Source organism: Neomonachus schauinslandi, chromosome 6, assembly GCF_002201575.2.
Source record: "Neomonachus schauinslandi chromosome 6, ASM220157v2, whole genome shotgun sequence".
NCBI classification, from domain to species: Eukaryota; Metazoa; Chordata; class Mammalia; order Carnivora; family Phocidae; genus Neomonachus; species Neomonachus schauinslandi.
The window spans coordinates 37,003,457-37,021,440 of NC_058408.1; the positions used below are offsets into that span (position 1 = coordinate 37,003,457).

Here is a 17,984-nt window from a genome sequence, read left to right on the forward strand (position 1 = left end):
GGTCCCCAAGCCCACCCCTTTCCAACCAACAAGGGGCCTAAGTCCTTCCTGTATAGAAATTCTGGAGCCATTAGTCCATGCACCTGCCTCTTCTAGGAGACTTTCAGCTTTTCCCCAAGGGCAAGAAATAGACCCCCCTTTTCTCTGATGCCCCCAAAAGTATAATGCCGGCTCTGCATAGTGTAGACTTGCAATGAATATTTGCTCCGGGGCCTGCTGCTGGAGTGGCCAGCTATGCTCAGTCCCAATTAAGGAAGTTTGTCTATTTGGAAATCGCTATTCCTTGCATAACCTCTCTAGGACAGGCAAGGAGTTAAAAGATAAGATGAATTTTAATTTTTTTTATGGCTCCTATCACTTCAATGCTATGTATCATGGATTCCTACCCTAGACTGTGGATTCCTCAAGCAAAGCCACCATGTAATAGCATGTAGTTGCTACTCAGTGTTTCCTAAGTGCATGACTTAGAATCTGGACATGTGATCCTTATAGTACCTAATATGGTACCTAAGGGTAGCACACCTTATGTGGAAAAGTGCCTAGACATTTGAATGAATGTACAATCACATAGCAGTGAGCTTACATGATGCTTTTTACCATCGGAGAGGGAAACATGGAATTTACAACCCAATGTAAAATATGAAGGCAATCATTGGTCACCTCCATGCCTTTTGCTTTTCACATTTTAGTGACTTGAAGACACTGTTCTAAGAAAGGATAGTACACATTTCAGAATTGCTGTAGACATACGCTGGGTTGGTTATCTGCTCAGTTGCTCTTCTCTGGGTACAGCTCAACCTCCCTCGACCCCCTTCAAACACACGTGCTCACCAGACCCCTTAGGGGGTCCAGGCTGCCATGTTTATGCTGTGACCTGCTCAGGTTCTCTCTTCCAGGAATTTGGAATTTGAAATATAGAGACACAAAGAAAAGAGCTTGTCTGGGGAGGCAGGCCCATTAATGGCAGCCCCCCTGGAGGGGAAGTCCACACACACACACACACACACACACACACACAAGTGAGAGATAGAACCAGGAAACTTGGTAGTTCTCAGGAATAAACATATAGAATCTGGAAGCAAAATCATGTTTTCTCCCTCTTGCTTTCTGCACCTCCATGGTATTACAATAAAATACAATAAAAGCTTGTATTTTAGGTCATATTTCAAGCACTTCTAGAAGCCCATGGAAGGCAAGAATGGACTTACCTTTGTATTTCCCACAGGCCTAACCAATCCCTGGCCCTCCTCAGGCACTCAATGAACGTTGCTGTAGTTGAATTAATTTGATTGGCTGTATTGACAAAAACAACAAATTTGCACGTTTCTGGGGCAAACAGTATTAAAACTCTACTCATGTTTAATCACCTGTCATTGTGTTGAGACATTGTGATTTAGGAAGCACGGAGCCCTTAGAGGAGTACATATGCTTTAACAACAATGACAACAAGATGTAGTGTCCTTCTCTGCCCTCAGGCCCCCCCCCCCCCCAAAGGCCCTGTCCCCCCCCCCCCAAACCCCCACCGGATACACAGTTAGGAAAGGGTGCAGAGAGCAACGGGGACTTGCCACTCGCAGATACACCCCAAGCAGACCCTCTCCAGGGTCCAGGCTGACATTTGGAGCTTTCGAACCAGCTCTTTGGACACAGAGAGTGGAAATGTTCTGGAAAGAGCTAAGAATGAGCTGGCGGTTAGGAACCGGAACAGAATGAACAGAAGGCGGTAAGTGTGGAGGGTGACGTAGAGTCCTTCAGTGAGTGCTTCCAGGTGAGTAGCCTCCTGTCTGAAGAGTCTGTTAGTTCAGTGCACTGGCCACCTAAAGTCATTCCTGAAGGACTGGGAGATGGTCTTGGTGAGGGAAGGGCTCAGAGTCAAGGCTGGAGTCCCAGAGACTCAGAGCATTCAGGGTGTGGAAACCCACTCCCCCTGCACCCCACATCAGGTGAACCTCAGCCAATGCCCTCGTTCCTGCCCTCTGGGTGGCCTTGCTCTGGTAAACAGCTGTGGAATGTTGACACACATGTGAATGTGGTTGTAGCTGAAGATCGAACATTCAAACACCTTCCCTGCTGGAAAATCTCAGAAAGAGGCTGGACAGAGGAGAGGAGAATGGACCCAGAGAGCTTAAAAACTGTTTTTGTAAACCCGTATGTGCTACACTAAATATGTCTGTGATGTAAGTGGGCCTGCACTTTGGGGGGCGTGGGGTTCCATTCATGTTTTAGGATTCAGTGATAAGAAAATATATTCTTAAGTTTTTTTCCATGCCTCTTATGTATCTTGGAAAGTTAGCAGCTTAGGTGAATTTGTTTTCGTACTGCAGCCTATTTAAAAAAAAAAAAAACCTTTTGATTTTTTTAAGTAATTACATGTACCATTTAGAAAAAGCCACCTTACTAATATTTTTTAAAGATTTATTTATTTATTTGAGGGAGGGGGCAGAAGGAGAGAGAGAGACAGACAGAGAGAGAGAATCCTCAAGCAGACTCCACACTGAACATGGAGACTAATGCAGGCCAGATCCCAGGACCCAGAGATCATGACCTGAGCTGAAATCAAGAGTCGGCTGCTTAACCAACTGAGCCACCCAGGCACCCCCACCTTATTAATATTTTGATAGACTTCCCAGATTCTTACTTATGCACCTATACATGAAAATATGTACTTTGAAGAATAGGAGATCAGAGACGCCTGGGTGGTTCAGTCGGTTAAGCAGCCAACTCTAGGTTTCAGCTCAGGTCATGATCTTAGGGTGGTGGGATCGAGCCCCAAGTTGGGCTCTGCATTCAGCGTGGAATCTGCTTGGGACTCTCTCTCCCCCTCTGCCCCTCCCCCTGCTCACTCTCTCTCTCTTCAAAATAAATAAAATGAATCTTAAAAAAAAAAAAAAGAGGGACGCCTGGGTAGCTCAGTCAGTTAAGTGTCCGCCTTCAGCTCAGGTCATGATCTCAGTGTCCTGGGATGGAGCCCCATGTCAGGCTCCCTGCTCAGTGGGGAGTCTGTCCCTCCCCCTGCTCATGCTCACACACATTCTCTCTCTCAAATAAATAAATAAAATATTTTTTTTAAAAAGAATATGTGATCGTAACATACTGTTTCATAACCTGACTTTTTTTTTACTCAAGAATTTATAGTGAACATATGTCCATGGCCATCAAAAGATGTACATCATCCTCATCAATCTTAATAGTTACATAGTATTCTATTTTATGAAGTTAGTGTAATTTGTTTGATCAATTCCTATTGATAAAATATTATATTGTTTCCAATTTTTGTCATACTAAAGCACATTTGATAAATGTTCTTTTATAATTTCTCTGCTCTCTTATCTCTATCATTGTTTTAGGAAAAATTCTTAGAAGTGTACTTTTTACATGGTGTTTGACAAAGAGACAGTCATCTATCTAGAAGAGTTGTACCAATGTATGCCCTGCCTCCCAACAGCAGTGGTGTCAAAGTCTTTTAAAAACAATTTTAAAATTGTTTCTATTAAATATTAAATACATGAAAATGATATTTCTAACATGTGAAGGACATAAAGACTAATAAAACATCTGAATTTACCAGCTAGCTTAAGAGGTAAAACATCACAACCACCTAAAGCCCCCACCCTGCTCCTCAGAAGAATCTTCCTGAATTAAGTCTGTATCAGTCCCTTGCTTTTCTCTAGTTTTACCACACATGCTTGCATCCCTTAACTATATATGGATTAGTTTTACATGCTTTTTCTTTATATAAATGAACTTGTACTTTGTGTATGTATTCTTTTATGACTCGCTTTAAAAAAACATTTGTAAGGGAAGCATAGCATGCATACAAAAAAGTACATGTATCATAAATGTTTAATCTGATGAATTTTCTCAGAATGAACACACAACATTGTTAGCAGCACAGAAAGGACTCTCAGCCCCCATCCAGTTACTATGTCCTTCCAAAAGGAACCCATATTCTGCTTGGAACACCATAAAATTTATATAAATGAAATCAGAGTGACTAACTTTATTTTTTATTATTATTATTTTGGGGGGGGCGGGAGAGAGAGTGGGTGGAAGATGGGCGGAGGGAGAGGGAGAGAGAGAATCTTAAGCAGGCTCCATGCCCAGCGCAGAGCCTGATGCAGGGCTCCATCTCACAACCCTGAGATCATGACCTGAGCCCAAATTAAGGGTGGGATGCTTAACTGAGTCATCCAGGTGCCCCTATTTTTTTTTTAAGATTTTATTTTTAAGTAATCTCTATACCAATGTGGGGCTCGAACTTACAATCCCGAGATCAAGAGTCACATGCTGTACTGACTGAGCCACCCAGGCGCCCCAGAGTGACTAACTTTTTACACTCAACTTCATGCGTGTTGCTGCATGCAGCTGTAATCACTTGTTGTTAGCATTGTATAGTGTTCTATTGTGAATATATCATAATTTATATATCCATCTATTGATGGATATTTGGGTTCCCTTCCAGTGTTTGATATTACAAATAAGGATGTTATAAACATTCTCATGTGTGTCTTCTTATGCCCAGATGCAAAAGCTGTGGAGGAGAGATTAGGAATGGAATTTCAGGATCATAGAATATAATTATAGTTAGCTTTACCAGGTAATGTTAAATGTGAATTCACCATATCACTAAAAACAAAAATTTTTGCCAATCTAATAGGTAAAAAAATTAAATATTATTGTTTAAAATCGCATTTCTTGGGTCACCTGGGTGGCTCAGTCGGCTAAGCACCCAGCTCTTGGTTTTGGCTTAGGTCGCAAGCTCATGGGTTGTGAGATCAAGCCTCGAGTCGGGCTCTGTGCTCAGCAGGGAGTCTGCTTAAAGATTCTCTCCCTCTGCCCCTTCCCCCACTCGTGCTCGCACATGCATGCTCTCTCTCTCTCTAAAATAAATAAATCTTTAAAAATAAAATAAAAGCTCATTTCTTTCATTACATTTATTTCATTATTACATTTTTACAAGCTGTTCATTAGCCATATGTAATTTTTATTTTGTCAAGTCTCTGTATCCTCAACCCATTTTTCTGTTGGGTTGCTGTTATTTTTCTTAATGATTTTCCAAAAATCTTTATATATTAAGGATGGTAGTCATTAGTGTATTATGAATGTTGCAAATATATTCCCTACAATTTGTTCTTTTTATCTTATAGTTTGGGTTTTGGTGCTTTTTGTCATTCAGAAGTTTAAAATTTTTCTGCCGTCAGAGCCACCGTTCTTTGTAGGTCCTGCCCATTCTGCTGTCAAAGCTATGCTTGAATACACTTTTGCACGTCGGATGACCTGTTTCTTAAGGGAGCTTTATTTTTCACGGATACACTGCATCTGGGGGTCGTCCAAAGTTGCCAACCAGAGGTAGCGATGGCTGGGTCAAGGTGTGACCTGATGGTATTTCTGCTATGCAGATTTTAGAAGCAGAAGCGGTGATGAAGTTTCCATTATCTGGAGACCCATGTTCATCATACATAGAAGGAAAAGTCAACTGAACTGTGCTAAGGCCTATTCTTTGCATCTTTATGCAAGAGTTGTGGAAGAAATGGTTGTTTCTCTCCAGAACCCAGCAAATAGGCTGGGCTCACTACAGCAGGGAAATGTCACCAAAGTAAGAACACCTGAGGGACAAAACTGGCCTGCCTACAACAGCCAAATGAACTCTCCAGCAACTGCCTGGCAGGGGCTTCCCTCCCACAGGGGTTGTTGATTGCTCAGGCTTTTATAATTCTCAAGCCGTGTTCCAAGGAGCTTTTGTGGTTTAAATCAATGTGCTTCTGGGAATAAGTGCCCTTATTATTCCTGGTTTCCATTATTTGCCGTGCTCTTATACCTCTGTGACATAATATCCTTTGTGCAGCTGTACAATAACAGTCCTTTCAGGAATCTCTAAGAGCTTTCTAATTAAGACCCTCAGCCACATGACAAATGGAGACACGGAAGCCCAGGGACAGGGATGACAGAGCCTCACCTTGGTCACAAAGGTGCCGAGCCCAGGTCCGGCTCCCATCGGAGACTGCAGGGCACTGCTTTGGGTCCCCTGGGCCGTTGATCTATTGAGTTGAGGACTGACAACAGGAAGTGCCCCCTGGCTGGGCACTAGTCTTGAGTTCCCAATCTGTTCTCCGTGGCTAAGCTCCCAGGGCCAGAAACTGCACCATGGCTAGGTCATTTGAATACTTAAAGTCAGTAAACTTGATTGACTGCCTTCTATGTGCCAGGCACCAGGAATGCAAAGATGAACTTCCAATCTCCCCTTCGGATGTTCACAGCCTAGAGAGAATAGGAGACAGATATGTAAGTTGGGAGTTACAAGAAGCTGAGTGCTTTAATAGGGAGGAGACCAGAAGGCTAGGGTGGTACCCAGCTCTGTGGGGGCTTTCAGGGAAAGCTTTTTGGAAAGGAGGACTTTCCACCTGGGTAAATCTTTAGAGACAGACAGATTGCTAGGCAGAGGTATAGGGAGGAGAACATTGCATGCTGGAGGCCAAGTGTGTACAGAGGCCTGGGTGTGTGAAATGCATTGGGGTTCAGGGGACAATGAGAATATCAACATGTCTAAAGTGGCCAAGGTTCTCCTATTGTTCTTTCTCTCTTCTGTTTTTATAGCCCAAACTCCATCTCTTTTTAGTCTTGATAGCTTCCTTTGGATGTTAAAAAGACTGAATGTGGGGGGCGGTTCTTGTCTTTGCGTTATTGCTGTAACACCTCCACTCCTCAGGGCATTGTGGACTAGGGAAAGATCATGTGTTGGGGAGTGCCCGAAAGAAAAGCACAACGATAAACATTTCGCTGCATTATAAGGACACAAGGGCAGCTCAGGGCACCTTGGACAGGAGCTCAGCTGGGCCGTCTTCTTTTATATAGCAAAAAACACGGCCTTGGATGGCTCCGGATGTTACCTGTTCAGGTCCAGCCACCCAGAGCAAGGTCCTGTTGTCCAAAGTGTGTGGAGTAGATGCTGAGAAAGCACATGGAGATGCGAGGGGGAAACATGAGCTGCCCAGCAATCCAATAGACGACCCATACAGGAAGGAGTGAAAACATCTGATTTGAACTGTATGAGTCTGATGTGCAGCGGTCCTAGAGTCAGGCTGGGCTGGAGTGGTAGGAAGCCAAAGGCCATCTCTGGCTTCCTCTCCTGGCCTTTTCTTCCCACGTACCTTCCATTGCTCCCTTCACCTCCCACAGGGTCTTCCCGACAGCACTTTAGATACCTCCTCAGTCAATAAGAAAAATAATGCAGTATGCTGCTCAGTCTTCCCTCCGTGCCGTGTTGGCCCCTCAGCTAGCGGTCGGCACTATGGGCAAACACTTATCACCCTGACATATATGATGACCAGTCACCAAAGCTTCCTGGGAGCACAGACCCTACCTGCTGCAGTGCCCGGCATGTAACAAGCACTCAGTCAGTCCATGGAAAAGGCAGGAAGAGAGATAGGGAAGGAGGAAGGAGGGATGGACAGGGAAGAACCTGGCTGGAAACAGGGGAACCCAAAACTTTCTAAACCATGCATTCTAAATTCTGACCCAATTCCAGCTGGTGTTGGAGGATAATGAACAGGACGCCAAGGAAAGAGTCAGATAAATGATCTAAAAATTTTTTTCGGGGTGCCTGGGTGGCTCAGTCGGTTAAATGTCTGACTCTTGATTTGGGCTCAGGTCATGATCTCAGGGTTGGGAGATGGAGTCCCATGTCGGGATCCATGCTGGGGGCAAGGCGACTGCTTGGGATTCTCTCCCTCTGCCCCTCCCCGCTGCCGCCCCCCGCCCTCCAGCCACTGGCTTGAGCTCTCTCTCTCAAAAAAAATTTTTTGGGGGGCGCCTGGGTGGCTCAGTTGGTTGGGCGGCTGCCTTCGGCTCGGGTCATGATCCTGGAGACCCGGGATCGAGTCCCGCATCGGGCTCCCTGCTCGGCGGGGAGTCTGCTTCTCCCTCTGACCCTCCCCTCTCTCATGCTCTCTCTCTCAAATAAATAAATAAAATCTAAAAAAAAAAATAATAATAAAATAAAATAAAATAAAAAATTTTTTTTTCTCCTTGTGAGTTCTAGGTACTGGTCCACTCCCTCTTGCCTCAGGCCTCAGATTAGAGCCTGAGCTGTACTCTGGGCCTCCACTGGGTCCGCCATACCAGTAGGCTGTGCTCCCGCCATTACACTGCTCAGAGCTCAGAAACAGTAGAAAGCTTGCTCTTGTCTCCAAGGTGAACATGGGGTCAGCAGGCAGGTCAGACAGGGCTGCTCCATGCAGAGACGTGAACCAGCGCCGGAGGCCAGAGAAGAGCCAGAGGCCGATGGGGGGTGGGGCGGTGGAGGGAGTCACTGGGTCTCATCAGCAGGGCAGGGCCACATTAGCCACCACGTGTCCACCTTTATGCTGACCCCAAGGGCCAGGCAGCCTGATGGCTTCACACCAGATTGAATACGATACGGGCCAGGCAGGAACCCTGACTCCTGCGTCTGGCTGGAGAATATGAACCTGGAGGGATGGGCAGACGTTTCAGTGATGGAGAGAGAAGGATTCAAGCAGAGGGAAAATATGAACAAAGCCATGACGGTGAGAATGTGCAGACTGAGCTCTGGGGATGTCCAGGACGCTAGCTTTTTCCACAGACTAAGATATACGTGGAAGTGTGGCGAGAGGTGAGGCCCTCGGGGCTGCTAGGCTGGCGTCTCACTGTGGAGGGTCTTCAGTGATACCCTGAAGAATTCAGGCTGTTTCGGGAACCCAGTGGGAATAAAAGTTTCGAACCAGCAATGGGAGTAGGGAAGCAATGGGAATTGGGAAGCAATGGGAAGTAAAGATTACTCAGAGGACACAGAAATGGGCAACAAGGAAAAGAGGAAGTGAAGGTGATACCCAGGAAGACATAATGAGGCTGTGAACGAGAATGAGGGTAGTGGAAAGAGAAGGAGGGAACACTGTGAAGGACAGTCCTCCTCCCTCAAAAGTAGGACAGCTCCTCTCCCTGCCTAGACACGTATCTCAGACACACTTCGGAGGTGAGAGGAAACATAACCTCTTCACCAGCCCTCTCAGCCGTCAAGCCCGACCCCCGCACCCCTGCCCCCACTTCTTTGTTCCCTTGACGTCATTCTGGGATATGGCCAGATGCATTTGCTCTAAGGCCAGAAAGAGGCAGGCAGGGGTTACTTATATCTGCAGCCGCACTGCCTGAGCGCTGTCTGGACGGCGTGTGTTTGGTGGGCGCACCCCCTCTCCCAGGCAGAGCCCTCCGCCAGAGAGCCTGCCGCCTGCAGGAGCGCCTGCTGATGGAATGGAGCCAAGGGGTCAAACAGTCCATCCCTCTGCCTCCAGAGAGGCTGTTGGCAAATGCATCCCTGTGGTTGGACAGCAGAGCTCACACAGTCCTAATGCCTCCTCCCTTAATTATTTTCACAGGTCACTAAGTTCTTCCTTCTCCCCAACTTAAACTTCTCATTTCAAGTCCCCTTGCCTCATGTTCTGCATTTGGCAAAAACAGCGAAGTCTCCTCAATAGGAAAATAGTTATGTTCAGTCAGGTAATAAGTGTCCATTGAGTCATGGGGCTTATACAATAGATCTGATGGCAAGAATGGAGTTTGGCTATAAGCCCACTTATTGTGCAGCTGCTAAATAACTCAGAAAGAATGACAGAGAAGACTGGGTTTGCTCACTGCACTCCTGACACTTCTCTTTTTGTCCCCCTCCCCCCTCCCCCGGGGGCTCAAAGATTGTGCTGACATGGATGCTGGTAAATGTAAATGTCCTCCTCCTGAGAGAGAATAATACATTTCTTGTGAGTCTAAGACATTTTAGTACCTTTAGGGTCCTCAAATGCCCTGGGACATCATCTTCCTTTAAAGCAGAGATGATGTGAAACATCACTATCTCATGAGGCTCGAGTTTCTTTTCCCACCATCCCCTGGGCCACCAGCCCCCGCCGCCCACTCCCCCCCAGAGGCACTTGGTGGGTCCTTGCATTGAATGCACACAGCTCTTCAATAGGGCAGTCATTAGCCAAGGCTCAGATGTTAGGAGAGGAAACAGTGACTGAGAATAGGCAGGGGGTTGGTGTGGGGCATGGGAGAGCGGAGGGGGTTGTCTCTTCCCATGAACAGCACATGGCCACTTTCACCACCATTTGTCCACATCTGTGCCAACACAGCAGGTAGCCGACCCCTGCACACAAGACTGGATTTGCTCCTGGTCACAGAGGGATACCAACTGGCATGTCTGCTCGGAGGAGTCAGGGACGATGTTTCTGCCCAGTCTGGAGGGACAGAAAGGCTATTCAGTGTGGCACAGCTGGGGTCAGGGGAGACTGTGTTGTGATTAGAGCTATTTCCCTATGACCATGGTTTTGGGGAGTTTTCCATTTCCCTCAAACACGGGGAATTGAAGCAGGCGGTCGACTGCTGTGAGGGGTTCAGGTTGGCTATAAGGAAGAACTCAGCCTGAGTGCTTTCCCGAAGGGTCACACTGGAAACAGCAGTGACTCTAGCCCAGACAGTCCTGTCCAAACCCATTCTTCTCCCCTTTCACTGGAGCAAACGATCAACTACCTAGGCAGCTCAGGCCTACCAGCATAATCAAGAGCATGGTGGGTTTCCCATGGCCTTCCCTCCCATGGTCTGTGCACAAACAAATGGCATGGCTATAAACCCAAGGAGCTTGTCGATCACTGCAATCCCAGCTCCTGGTACTCTATACGTGTTCAATAAACATTTGGTGAATGAATAAAAAGGGTCAGCTGTTTTAAAACTGTGTCCTTGTTGGTTGTGCCTTTGGCATAGGTCTGAGGAATCTGTCCAAATTCACAAACTCCAGCTCAGACGAATGTTGCTGACTGAGCCACAGAGCCCTGTGATGTCAGCTGAGGCACCTCTAGTGCTCAGGATGAAGGAAAAGTGCTTTCCATCAGCTACTTCTGGTCAGCCGCTTGGGTGAGGAAGGAGGGAGAGGTAGTGCTTAGGACAGACTCGTGGGCCCTCTCCTGTGTCAAGGGCCCTCAAGGAGAGATTCCTGATGAGCTCACTCCCTGAGAGAATTCTAGCCAGGGCTAAGATGCTTTTGAGCATCCCAGGGGACACTGTAACCACTAGGATAGATCTGATGTTGCTTAAGTGATTCTGTGATTACAGTCATTTCTCCCCAAGGCCCTGATACCTTGAAATGTGACATTGGAGGTTTGTGTCGTCCAACGGCCTGGCTAGAATCAGCAGTAGTTTCTGCAACATGAGACAATATTTAATTCTTTTGGAGTGTAAGCTCTTGTCTCCTCAAGGCCAAATGTTGACGTCACACTTTAGGGGTGTATCTTTTTTCCAAATGCTCTTATGTTCCTCTCTGGCTTCCAAGGAGTAGGTGCCCAACTGTCCCTGATTCTGTCAAGAGGCTCTCTGAGAAGGAAGGAACACTTGCACTTCCAAGAGCTGCGAAAGGAGAAAATGTCAAATGATGGCCATTTTCTAATTACCTAAGAGCCTGGCCTGTTACATACAAGGGGAGACGCTATTAGAATTTCAGAAATGCCACCTTTTGGGCTCTGTCAATGGCTTTTATAATGCTCTCTCCACATTCTGTAAAAATACAAGTTGTTTTTTTTTTTCTTTTTCTGTCAATAGACTGTAAGTTGCCTGAGGCTCTCCCTGTCAGATTCCTTTTGCATTTCCCACCCCCAGCTCAGAGTCTGGCGCAGTGTGGGGCTCAGAGCTGGGAAGCCCTTCTCCCCTACTTACGTTTCCACAATAGGCTTTTCATCTGCTCTTGTCCTGTGTGTGTGTGTCGTGTGTGTGTGTGGGGGAGGGGGGGGGGGGGGGGTGGAGAGCTTCAGAACTGACTCTCCTAATCACATGGTATCTGCCTTTGCCTAGTGCGTGGGGGTGGGGAAGGGAAAGCAAGATGGGGGCCACAAGTGTTAACAATTTGTCATCACTTTGCTCATCTCAGAGTGAGATGACACAGGCAAAAAGCATCATTATCTTCACTGCTTCCATTGCGGGGGAGGGGGACGGGGTGCAACTCGAGGCAGCACGGCCTATTCTCACCTTCCATGGCCTTGGAAACACAACTCGACATTGATATCTTCTCATAATTCTTCAGTCTAATTTAGCTCTATGTTGTCTTTCTTTTCTATCTGAAATATTTTTGCTTCATAGCCACAAATAAGCTTCATCAAAATCCACAAATGAAATCTCCCAAGAAAACCAAAAGATGAAGCAGAGAACACTTTTTCTCTGTAAAACAATCTGATTTTCTTTAACTCATCCTGTCTCGTGAGGGTAGGAGATGTTCACTTTGCTGACTGATTCATTTCCTAATACCAAGTGAATGCGTATTATTTCACCTTTATAATTTGCTAAAAATAATTCTCTGTAAACAATAAAAATATTTTTAATGTCAGTTTGTCAGCTAAGTATCACAAGACAAAAGCTAGACCTTGTAGACATGATGTGAGAGGAAGATAATCCCCAAACTCATTTCACAAGGTTTCAATCTTTAACCAGATCTAAACAGACGACAATTATTGCACAACAAACTTGACTGCGCAGGACAGAATTGCTCCAGGAGAGTTTAGCAAGTAAGAAGGAAGATAAGGGAAAAGATAAAGACTGAAAAATGCTTTGTACCTGTGGGAGATTTGAAAAAAGCAAATTTACAACACTTAGCATTCTTCATTAGAAAGTGGGTATCAATGGCTCCGGGTCTTGGTTTACTAGTTAAGGAGAAAACTATGACTCACTCTGTTTAAATCCCAATTGCAATTACAAATTAAACTACTCATAGAATGAATACTTTAGACTGGGAGATAGTACAGAATAATAATGACCTCGCTCCAGTCAAACCAATAAAATACTTGTCCGTGGTGTTACAGGTCTTTGTGTTCTTGGGCAAGCAATGGAAAGAAAGACTGTAACCTCTGGCTGCTGGGAGATCTAAGCCCATTCACCAGACTTTTGGACCTTGTCGTTTTAATGTTGGTGACTGACAAAGGCTAAATCCAAGGGCAAATTACAGAAAGAACAGGACCAGCTGTTTGGTTGAGCAACACGGTACTACTAAGTAGTAGTAAGTAGTAAGCAAGGCAAACCCACAAACCCCAAATGCCTTCCTTGTCATCTACAGTCTTCCATGCGAACCCTTTGGTTAGCCAAAGAATTCCAATATAGTCCTCTTACCTAGAAATCTATTCAAGAATTACCTAGGTCCTAAGGGAATAGTGAATCTCATTTCTTCTCAACTCTTGCACTGTCCCAATTCTGCAAGTGGTAGCCACACGAGGCTATTTAAATTTAACCGGACTACAAGTAAATAAAAGATTCAGTCACATTAGCTGTATTTTAGACACTCAATAGCTACGTAGGGCTAGTGGTTATTTTGGATAGCCAGACTTAGGACATTTCCATCATCACAGAAAGTTCTATTGGACGAGTGCTGCATACACACTACATAACAAGTGGCAGGATCCTCTTATTCTCAGTGCTGGCAGGTATTGGCACAGAAGGACCAAGGGACCGATCTGAGGATCCATGGCAAGTGAGTCTTATAAATAGAACTTAAACTGACATCTCTGGGACCCTAGTCTGAGGATCTTGGTTTGCTTGGTTTGTTCTTCTGGGAACCATACCTTAATGTGAAAAGTGACTTCGTATCTCCAGTTGCACATTATCTGCCACCTTGGTTAGTTTGAGCGACAAAGGTCGTATCACAAGATCTCTTAGGCTAAGCTGGAATATAATAGTACTTTAATTTCTAAATAGTCAATGTACTATTACTGTCACTACTGAAGACAATCAGCAGCTTTAGAAAGTACTTTCATAATTTTCTTTGTACATATGTCTTTAAATATTTTAATAGGATTTATAATACTGGTTGTAGACAGAAATTCCATTTTGTTTGGGTCAACATTAAGTTATTTTGTTATTATTCGATATACCCAAATTGAAAATGAGGGGAAGATAGCTTAAATGTGTGTTTAGTAGCAAAACAGCAGTGACTTTTATTGTGAATAAATAAAATGCTAAGATTAAGAATTGATCTAACACTGTGAAAAATAGTATTAGGGAGGATAAAATAGTAACAATGCTAGCAAACTCATATATCTGCTTACTATGTGCAAGGAGCATGCTAAATGCTTTACATATATTAATTCTATTAACTCACTTAATCCTCACACCTCTCCCATGAAGCACAATTATATTTCCTGATTTTAGGATTAAGAAAACTGAGGCATAGAGATATCAAGTCGCTTGCCCAAGGTCATATACTTAGAGTTCGGACTGGGACCCAGACAGTGTGGCTCCAGACGCTGTGCTCTGAGGCCACCAGGTTATATCGCAAAGTGGCTAAACAGAGAAAAATTAGTCCTGTCTTCCTAGAATCAATCAGCCAGCACCCTATTACTATCCATATTTCTAAGTTCAGGGGACATGCTCACTTCACAATCTGCATGTGTATCTTTCCTTCCTTCATCTTTCCCTGAGTATTTCTTTTTCTTTTCATTCATTACTGTAGTGTTGAAATTATAAATGCAATTTCCCCTTACCTCAAATAATTGCTTAGCAGTTGATGCCAAGAATGCAGCAGACATACCAAACATAAAAGCAGAGTTCCAATCCTGGATCTAATGGACACACTCAATTAAAATAGCCTTTTTTGCTTCACAGAGTTATTTTCCTACTCTGAACTATTTGGATTTGTTTTTATTAGTAATTCCTTTCCAAGTTTGTGCCAGGAGCCATCCAGTACACCAAATCAAAGAGTTTATAACTGTAGCTATCAAAAAAGCCTTTTAAGAACATAAATTCTGGGAAGGTCTCAAAGGGAACCGGGGGGAATTGGTAGCTTACAAGATTTGCTTTTCTTGAGAATTCTGCCTTGAAATAGTACCAGAAACCTGAAATTGACATTATAAAATTTCATTCTGAAAATAGACAATGAATTAAAAAAATTTTTTTGTTTCCCCCTTATAAAAGAGCTCTTTTTTTGGTCTTTTAGTCACCTGATAAAACTCTAGACTGGAGTTAAGAGATCTAGTCTAATTCAGTCATTTTACAAAGAAGCTACTCTAGAGAGATAAAGTAACTTGCCCCGGGTCACAGAGCTAATTCATCAGAAACAAAAGTGCAACCTGTGCTTTCTGGTCCAGTTTTTTCCATGCCTGATGAGAAGGAAAGGGGTCCTGCATACCTCCTCCACACTGCTTTGGCAATTCTTCCTCAGGCCTGTGTTCCCAGATGCTGTCACAGCTGTCCACATCGTGCACTGTCCACAACCGGGCTGCATTTAAAGGGATGGCATCCTCAGTGGACACTGTGGACTTACATGTTTTATGACAATGTTCTGGCCAATGGCAGCAGAGGGTGCTTTGCTGGGACAACAGCTCATGGAGCTATGCAATCTCAGAGGAATCTGAGTTGCCAATCACTTCTCACCACTGGAGGCGACATGACAAGGAAAAAGGAAAAACCAACTCATTTTTTTTTTCCCTTTGAGCTAATGTTGTCTTTAAAGAAAAAAAGAAAAGGCAAAACACAAGCAAAGAAAATGAGAGATTTATTTTAAAAGGAAGCTTCCAGGGAATGTGTCCTGCTTCATCTTAGGAGCTGCTTACAGCCCAACTGTCCATATCATCAACAACATCTGCAACCCTATGATCCCTGATGTTTAGAAAACCATGATCCCGAGCACTGAATTATCCCAAATGAAGAATGAACAGGTAAATTGCATCCAGTATACCGTGTTAAGACAAGAAAGTTTATTATTATAACAGTTTTCAACCAGTATTGAAATAGAAAAAAAGGGGTCTTCTGGCTAACCAGAAAACTTCTATTCCCTGAGCATCCCAACTAATTGAGGTTGTGTTATAAAGAGGCTGTTCTTTCTAGACAATCAAGTCTAGTATTACATAACTTGCCAAGAAGAAACCAAACCAATCAAAAGATCTGCCTTCCTAATTTGAAAAATTAAGATAGTACATGTGAGTGAGTTTTTTCGCTCTTAGAAATAATGTAAAAAGTCTATACTATAAACAAAACCATACACATACTAGAAAACACCAATGATTAATCTCCAATTTTTGTATGTATTTGTTACCTGTTTTTTTCAGGTCAATTAAATACTAAAACAATAAATTAAGATTGTGTTAGCATAGAAAAGATAGGTTAAGTAGCTGAAATAATATAGCACGGTGTTTCAATTCTGCTAGACTGCATGCTCTCAAAATCCAGAAAACTGGATTTCAGGGGACACACTGAAGTCAATCCAGGGGAGAATGCGGTTCCTGCTACCACAGGTCAACTTTGTACTAACCGGTCAGAATTTCCCAATGCCTCGCTCAGAATTATCTGTGCCAGGTAGCGAGTGATGTATTTTGGTGAACAGGGAGTCAAATCTATAAATGCAGTGATCCCAACACATGACTTTTCTTGAAAGCGAAAGAAAAGGCTCAGCAACATAAAAACAATAATAAAACAATGAAAATGTCAAACAGATGATAAAGGACTTGGTTTAAGAAGGAACAAGGATAAAAAAATCTTGCTGGCTAGGAACGCAGTTATTTCTCAAATTAAATTTCTAAAGAAAAACAAACCTTTTTTTCCCCAGAGTATTACATTATAGAAACCAATGAAAAATGGACTCCACATTCTAACTTCCATATCTGAATCCATATGAAAAATCAAATTATTTTTGCCCATTTGATCAATTCCTATAAAGCCAGGAGTGCATTCCTCATGTGGCTAAAACCGTGAGTAGGCATTTCGTTGCTGCTGCTGTTGTAATGGTTGCTGGGCTTGCTGTTGTTGTAGGCGAATTTGCTGGGAGTAAGGGTCTTCCAGGGATTTTACAAATATGGTAGTTCTGGGACCTGTCTTCCATACAATACCATTGGCGTCTTTCACTGAAGATTCTACTGTAATGTTGTGTGTTCCAAGGATAGCAAAGTTCAACAGAAATTGAGTACTGAAGTAATCATTATGAGGTTCAACCCTCTGCTCCATCTCATTGGTCATATTGTCAATGGGTATCTGGAATGAAAAAATTGTTAAATAACAACAACAGCTAACATTTACTGAGTGCTTACTGGAGTAAGCACTTACTGGAGCTAGGCCCCATATGAAGTGCTTACTTAATCCCTGCAAACAACTAAGAGGTTTAGGTACTATTTTTACCCTTGACTTACAGATGAGGAAACTGAGGCAGAGAGTTTAAGTAATTTCTCCAAGGTCACATAGCTAAGGAGTGGCAGGCTAGGCAACCTAGGCAGGCTAACTCCAGAGCCTACACTCTTCACCATTAAGCCATCCTGCCTCCTCACTATCCCTGAGTAGAATGAGCTCCCAGAGCCTTTCTCAACCCCTTCATATGCTGGCCTTTCTTCCTTGTGAAGGAGCTCAGGACATGCTACCTCAAAATATGCTGCTTTGGCACATTATTTTAAGCTAAAGGCACCTGAGAAACAGCAGATGGAGGAAGGGCTCTCTGACCGCCGCATTTTTACCTAAAACAGGCCATAAAATCTCCCATGAGAAAGTGCCCTTCTCTGTACCAAGAAGAGAACATCCTTATCACTAGAGACTGGGAGTCAATGCTGAAATGTACCTCCACAAATAAACTACAATAACCCCTATCTCCCACAGGTGCCCCCCACCCCCCTGGCCGCCTCTCTCCCAATCACTTCCCCAGTTTACTGCCCCTCGCCCTTGTTTTCTGTCTTCACAAATTTACCGTTTGTCTAAAAGTTATGTAAGCTTTCTGCTCTGGTCACTTCTTTGCGTTTCCATTGTCTTGTGAAGACTCCCATGTATAGGTACAATTCTAACAAACCTGTATGCCTTTCTCATGTTAATAATATCAGTTTAATCTTAGGCCCAGCAGGAGACCCTAAGACAATGGAAGAGAAAATTTTCTTCTACTACACTCGCTTACCCGACCCCAACTCCAATTCCCATCTTTCTTTACTTTACTTTTCTTTACTCTGTGAGGAGATATTCTGAAGAAACAGGGAGCAATT

At 44.0% G+C, this 17,984-nt stretch overlaps 1 protein-coding gene across 4 annotated transcripts in view; it reads right to left on the reverse strand.

The window, feature by feature from the left end:
• Nucleotides 1-16,512: 16,512 nt before the first annotated feature.
• INTS7 (integrator complex subunit 7) overlaps nt 16,513-17,984 on the reverse strand; it is a 98,283-nt gene continuing 96,811 nt past the window's right edge. For 3 of the 4 annotated variants that reach the window (XM_044916363.1, XM_044916361.1, XM_044916362.1), the window contains one exon: nt 16,644-16,998. In XM_044916363.1, the coding sequence (XP_044772298.1) occupies nt 16,711-16,998 (288 nt within the window). In that variant the 3' untranslated portion in view covers nt 16,644-16,710. Of the gene's footprint in view, nt 16,999-17,984 lie in introns of all 4 variants that reach the window. The other variant, XM_044916360.1, reaches the window with a different exon arrangement.